The 7,500-nt window shown below is 41.8% G+C and overlaps 1 protein-coding gene across 1 annotated transcript in view; it reads left to right on the top strand.

Moving 5' to 3' along the window:
- LOC144957465 (HCS2 neuropeptides-like) overlaps positions 1-7,500 on the top strand; it is a 60,786-nt gene that overhangs the window by 49,101 nt on the left and 4,185 nt on the right. The window contains exon 2 of the mRNA XM_078888745.1: positions 4,754-5,514. Within this exon, the coding sequence (XP_078744871.1) occupies positions 5,236-5,514 (279 nt within the window). The 5' untranslated portion in view covers positions 4,754-5,235. The remainder of the gene's footprint in view (positions 1-4,753; positions 5,515-7,500) is intronic.

The raw sequence follows: 7,500 nt of genomic DNA on the forward strand, positions 1-7,500 counted from the left end.
AACCTGGGACTATGTAAAAAGGATATGAGTGGGAAATAAACCTGGGACTAAAGGGAGAAGGATACCATTGAAAGTTGAAGCCGGATATGGGAGTTGAGTACCAGAGGAGAATGAACCTGACACTATAGGAGATGGGCGCCAGTGTGGAGTGAACCTGGGACTCAGGGAAGTGCACACCAATTTGGAGTTAACCTGGGACTGTGGGAGATGGATAACTGTGGGTATCCGAGCCGAACTATAGGAGTTGGCTACCAGAGGAGAATAAACCTGACACTATAAAAGGTGGGCGCCAGTGGGGAGTGAACCTGGGAGTCAGGGAATTGCACACCAGTGGGGATTTAACCTGGGAATATGTAAAAAGGATATCAGTGGAAAATAAACCTGGTACTAAAGGGAGATGGATACCATTAAAATTTGAAGCTTGGTGTGAGAGTTTGGTACCAGAGGAGAATGAACCTGACACTAAAGGAGGTGGGCGCCAGTGGGGAGTGAACCTGGGACTATGTAAAAAGGATATGAGTGGGAAATAAACCTGGGACTAAAGGGAGATGAATACCATTGAAAGTTGAAGCCGGATATGAGAGTTTGGTACCAGAGGAGAATGAACCTGACACTATAGGAGGTGGGCGCCAGTGGGAGTGAACCTGGGACTATGTAAAAAGGATATCAGTGGGAAATAAACCTGGGACTAAAGGGAGATGAATACCATTGAAAGTTGAAGCTGGATATGAGAGTTTGGTACCAGAGGAGAATGAACCTGACACTATAGGAGGTGGGCGCCAGTGGGGAGTGAACCTGGGACTATGTAAAAAGGATATGAGTGGGAAATAAACCTGGGACTAAAGGGAGAAGGATACCATTGAAAGTTGAAGCCGGATATGGGAGTTGAGTACCAGAGGAGAATGAACCTGACACTATAGGAGATGCGCGCCAGTGTGGAGTGAACCTGGGACTCAGGGAAGTGCACACCAATTTGGAGTTAACCTGGGACTGTGGGAGATGGATAACTGTGGGTATCCGAGTCGAACTATAGGAGTTGGCTACCAGAGGAGAATAAACCTGACACTATAAAAGGTGGGCGCCAGTGGGGAGTGAACCTGGAGTCAGGGAATTGCACACCAGTGGGGAGTTAACCTGTGAATATCTAAAAAAGAATATCCGTGGGAAATAAATCCGGCTTCAACTCCCAATGGTATCCATCTCCCTTTAGTCCCAGATTTATTTCCTACTGATATCCTTTATACATATTCCCAGGTTAACTCCCCACTGGTGTGCAATTCCCTGAGTCCCAGGTTCACTCCCCACTGGCGCCCACCCCTTTTGTGTCAGGTTCATTCTCCTCTGGTACCAAGCTTTCATATCCGGCTTCAACTTTCAATGGTATCCATCTCCCTTTAGTCCGAGGTTTATTTCCCACTGATATCCTGTTTTACATAGTCCCAGGTTCACTCCCCACTGGCGCCCACCTCCTATAGTGTCAGGTTCATTCTCCTCTGGTACCAAACTCTCATATCCGGCTTCAACTTTCAATGGTATTCATCTCCCTTTAGTCCCAGGTTTATTTCCCACTGATATCCTTTTTACATAGTCCAGGTTCACTCCCCACTGGCGCCCACCTCCTATAGTGTCAGGTTCATTCTCCTCTGGTACCAAACTCTCATATCCGGCTTCAACTTTCAATGGTATTCATCTCCCTTTAGTCCCAGGTTTATTTCCCACTGATATCCTTTTTACATAGTCCCAGGTTCACTCCCCACTGGCGCCCACCTCCTATAGTGTCAGGTTCATTCTCCTCTGGTACCAAACTCTCATATCCGGCTTCAACTTTCAATGGTATTCATCTCCCTTTAGTCCCAGGTTTATTTCCCACTGATATCCTTTTTACATAGTCCCAGGTTCACTCCCCACTGGCGCCCACCTCCTATAGTGTCAGGTTCATTCTCCTCTGGTACCAAACTCTCATATCCGGCTTCAACTTTCAATGGTATTCATCTCCCTTTAGTCCCAGGTTTATTTCCCACTGATATCCTGTTTACATAGTCCCAGGTTCACTCCCCACTGGCGCCCACACCCTTTTTTGTCAGGTTCATTCTCCTCTGGTACCAAGCTCTCATATCCGGCTTCAACTTTCAATGGTATTCATCTCCCTTTAGTCCCAGGTTTATTTCCCACTGATATCCTTTTTACATAGTCCCAGGTTCACTCCCCACTGGCGCCCACCTCCTTTAGTGTCAGGTTCATTCTCCTCTGGTACCAAACTCTCATACCAAGCTTCAAATTTTAATGGTATCCATCTCCTTTAGTACCAGGTTTATTTTCCACTGATATCCTTTTTACATATTCCCAGGTTAAATCCCCACTGGTGTGCAATTCCCTGAATCCCAGGTTCACTCCCCACTGGCGCCCACCTTCTATAGTGTCAGGTTCATTCTCCTCTGGCACTCAACTCCTATAGTTCGGCTCGGATACCCACAGTTATCCATCTCCCACAGTCCAAGGTTAACTCCCAATTGGTGTGCACTTCCCTGAGTCCCAGGTTCACTCCACACTGGCGCCCATCTCCTATAGTGTCGGGTTCATTCTCCTCTGGTACTCAACTCCCATATCCGGCTTCAACTTTCAATGGTATCCATCTCCCTTTAGTCCCAGGTTTATTTCCCACTGATATCCTTTTTACACAGTCCCAGGTTAAGTCCCCACTGGTGTGCAATTCCCTGAATCCCAGGTTCACTCCCCACTGGCGCCCACCTTCTATAGTGTCAGGTTCATTCTCCTCTGGTACTCAATTCCCATATCCGGCTTCAACTTTCAATGGTATCCATGTCCCTTTAGTCCCAGGTTTATTTCCCACTGATATCCTTTTTACACAGTCCCAGGTTAACTCCCCACTGGTGTGCAATTCCCTGACTCCCAGGATCACCCCCCACTGTTGCCAAACTCCCATAACTTTGCCGGATATTGTCGGGTTTCGGCGGGTTTCGGCGGGTTTCGTAATAAAGCACTAATTCTTTTTTACGAAACCCGCCGAAACCGGCCGATAAACTTAGTCTCAGGTTCACTCCCGACTGGTGTACACTTCCCTGAGTCTCGGGTTCACTCCCCACAGTTGTCTACTTCCCATAACTTTGCTGTATATTGTCGGGTTTCGCCGGGTTTCGGCGGGTTTCGGCGGGTTTCGTAAAAAAGCACTGGTTCTTTTTTACGAAACCCGCCGAAACCCAGTCCCAGGTTCACTCCCCAATGGTGTACACTTCCCTGAGTTCTAGGTTCACTCCCCACAGCCACCTACTTCCCATAACTTTGTCGGGATTCGTCGGGTTTCATCGGGTTTCGGCGGGTTTCGGCGGGTTTCGGCGGGTTTCGGCGGGTTTCGGCGGGTTTCGGCGGGTTTCGTAAAAAAGACACACCCCCGCAAAACCCTTAAAATAAAAACAAACAAACAATGGACAATAATAGATTACGTTGGCATGAGAGTATTTCCATTACTTGAGCTTGAGCTTCGAGCTTTTATATAGAGCAATATCCACTAAATATGAAATCTCTGAAAATAAAATAAACAACTAAAAAAAACAACACGTATTTAAAATGTTAGCCAAAAAAATGGTCCTTCAGAGACATAGGCACTGTGGAGCCGGAGTTTATCCCGGTTTCTATAGCGTGAAACGGACAATAGCAATTGCTTGCTATTTGTTCCATTTGTCCATGCATGTGAACTCGAGAGTGTTCAATGCTATATTTGTTGTTCTTTTTTGTTTGGTTTATAAAATTATCATTATTTATTGTTTTGTTTTGTATTTTGTTTTGTTATCTTCTTGTTCTATCTATTTATTTCTTTGTTTGTTTTCTTTTGTTGTTTTTGTTGTATTTTTTATATGGGATTTTTTTTTCGTTTTTTTTAATCTGGTGATTGCTTTTTCATGCTTGACAAATAAAGGTTGTTGACATCAGAGATCGAGTCACGCTTTTGACATGAACACCATTCACATTTATCACTGGCAATCAGTTTCATCTTCATTTTTACACATCATCTTATTTCAGTAATTAACGTTATTTTTCTCGTCGAAGTTCGTAATAATTAAGAGCTGTGGGAAAACACGGTATCAACTGTTAGAATTGGATTCAATAGTCTGATGTCATGTCGCCCAGCAACGGCGGCCATCGTGGTTCTAAACAAAGAAAATATGTACTTTTTATTCTTCATGCTGGCTAGAACTTTTCATATGTCTTGTGATCAGAATGTGTAAAAGTCAAAACATGATCAGATTTGTAATGTTTTTTTTTTTCCTCTGGATACTCTTTTATGCTCGTCGGAGAAATATTTCATAAGGGCGTCCGCCATTGTTCCGATAGTTCAGAGCCAGTTACTAAGTTACCATGTGTCATTACGAGGGAAGTGACGTTACGACTGTTGAAGCCTATTGTTAACCAGTTAACTGCCATACTCTGGGGGGGAAAAACACGTATTTAAGAAATGGCCAGAAAACTCGGCCTTCAAATATCGATTTGAGGTAAATGAACCTCATCCTGCCAAAAAAAAATGAATCTCAAACCTGAGACCTCCCGAGCGAGAATTTCAATTCAAGTCCCATGGTTGAGAGCTTTTGCCAAGGTGAGGGTCATTTAAATCAGTCGATATTTAAAGGACGAGTTTTCTGGCCAAATTTTTAAATAAGTTTGTTTTTTTCTCCAGGTTATGGCAGTTAACTAATTAATTAATACTTTTTGATTATTATTATTAATTTTTTGTCAACAGATTTCCGACCCACTGTATTGGAAATTACAAACTTCATCATCGTCTAACTCTGACATCAAGACTACAGACGCTCTAAACAAAGCTTTATTCTACATTTGCCAGCCAGTCAGTCAAAGAACGATATACTCAACTTTATATACAAGATACGTGATAATAATAATAATAATAATAATAATAATAATAATAATAATAATAATAATAATAATAATAATAATAATAATAATAATAATAATAATAAAATAGCTGAATACAAACTTTCCAATCATCAAGTGAACAGATTTACCAAACTTACAAAAGCAGACCAAAAACTTTAGATTTCTTGTGAAATTAAGAGCAATTCGTAATTCCGAACCAAATATCCGTCAAAAGGAAATTTATTTTAAAAAACGCAACCAACCATCTATTGAAATACAAACGTGCTGGTAAAAAAAAAAGCAGGAGATAAAAACCAGCTGTTTCGTTTATACATAATCCATTAAAAAATGCATCAAGTAATACAACTTCTCACCCTGTGCGTATTTGCTGGAAGCACATGTGCAGTGTTCTATATTCCCGGCTCGGTGGTCAGCTACCCGAAAATGGGCAAACGGACCTACTACACCAATGCCACGGGTAGCAGGTACCCGCTGATCGGTCGCCGATCCTCCTCCATCGGGGCGGAGCAAGGAGGTCAAGGTCAAAGTTCGAATACGGAGGCGGCAGTAGCTGGGGCTGTGGTGGAGAACGGAGATGAATACAACAAACGAGGAGTCTTCACACAGGTTGGTCTCCTTGTCTTTACTATCGCCCTTATTTTTTGGTAATAAACGTGAATACAGTGTTGCTTCTTACCTGAATCTGAATCGGAATGCTGTGCGACTATGTGGTCTAGTGGTATGACACTCGCTTTTGGATTGGAAGGTTCTGTGTTTTAGCCTGAATCTGAATCGGAATGCTGTGCGACTATGTGGTCTAGTGGTATGACACTCGCTTTTGGATTGGAAGGTCCTGGGTTTTAGCCTGAATCTGAATCAGAATGCTGTGCGACTATGTGGTCTAGTGGTATGACACTCGCTTTTGGATTGGAAGGTCCTGTGTTTTAGCCTCGCTCGGCGCATAGTCGAGTCCTTAGAAAAGGCTCTTTGCTCACATTCTCTCAACCGTACTCAGGTGTAAAATGAGTACCTGGCCGTTAACAGCGTTGTCTCTGTCAGAAAAAAAATTGTAATATCGCCTAGCAGGAGTCATGTCTCGTTCTACATGTTAAGTGTTGCTGTTGGTAAGGGACCCTTTGTAAAGCGCTTTGAGCTTTTTTTAGTGGATATTGCTCTATATAAAAGCTCAAGTTTGTTTGTTTTTTTAACTCTGAATGTTACTAGAAATCCATTCAGTAGGCACTTAAATAACCTTTCCTCTCGGACAGTCATCTTAATGTAAACAATGGCAACGATTGGTAGACACAGCAAATTACAAAGACTTTACTATCTACCATTTAATGCTATGCATTTAAGCAAAACTGTGTGTAACCTATGTCATGGTCTCAAGTGAGTAAAGAGCTACTCGACTATGCATAAAGATATGTAGAATGAGGCCCCAGAATTTACTAGTTACTATAAATGAAAAACAATTAACGATTTGTTTAAGATGAAATAAAAAGAAAGATTAAATTTAATTAAAAGAGATAAAAAGAGATTGTGGCAGTTACAATAGAAATGTGAATATATTATTACTTATGATGATATAATGTCAGGTTCGTAAGGTTACGTTTCCAGGCAGTTGACAGGCGTGGGTTCTATATTCCTCCGATAACGGGCTCAGGCTCGTAAAATTCCACTTCCAGGCAGTTGGGAAGGGGTTATTCAGGTATTTCTTCGACAGCGGGCTCCGGTTTGATCCTTAAAATGTTGAGTATTACACCGTCAAAGGTAAAAGCTCCGGCGTCTTGATGGTGGAGATAAAATATCCACAAAGTACCAAAAGATAAAAATCTTCAAATATATATGAGGAATGGAGCGGCTGGCCGTCCGGCATAGATTGTAGAGAGAAGGGAGTGTAGAATGTTAGACCTATCAGCTTTTATAATAAGTGGCGACGTGACAGAATGTATCTAGAACGAAAAGTATTCACTAATTAGAAATTAATTCGAGGGAAGGCTATAGATAGTATGCAGATGACGTCACTCAGGTCTTTGTTATTGTTTTTTGCCATCAGCGTTTATGAGTAATGCTCACTGAACTGTATCAACCAGACTATAAACGTTCATGGATACACACAGTTTTGTGTATTGGTACGTTATACTTCCGGATGGCAATGTTATGAGCTTCTTAGCCAAGCGCATTCTATCTATAAAAGGAAAGACGATCTAATATAAAAGGTAAAGTTTATCTAAGCCTACCGAAATATAACTGGAGTGAGATGAATTCAGTTCTTAATAAAATAAAATTTAATAAGATAATTGTGAACAACCTTTACTGTGACAACCTATCACGTTTATAGTCTGGTATAATTCAGTGAAAACTAATCACTAACTGGGTGCATAAGAATAAAAAATAAAGTGCTGAGCGGTGTCAAAATTGTTCCTTCTCTACTAGATCAAGGCCTTTAACAACTTATTTAGCTTCTCTCTCTCTCTCTGTCTCTCTCTCTCTCTCTCTCTCTCTCTCTCTCTCTCTCTTTCTTTCTTTCTTTCTTTCTCTCTCACTCACTCCATCTCTCTCCATCTACTATCTATATATTTATCTGTCTATCTATATATCTACGTGTTTGTG

This window comes from Berghia stephanieae, chromosome 12, assembly GCF_034508935.2.
Source record: "Berghia stephanieae isolate SIO BIC M18660-M18661 chromosome 12, UCSD_Bste_1.3, whole genome shotgun sequence".
In the NCBI taxonomy this organism is placed as follows: domain Eukaryota; kingdom Metazoa; phylum Mollusca; class Gastropoda; order Nudibranchia; family Aeolidiidae; genus Berghia; species Berghia stephanieae.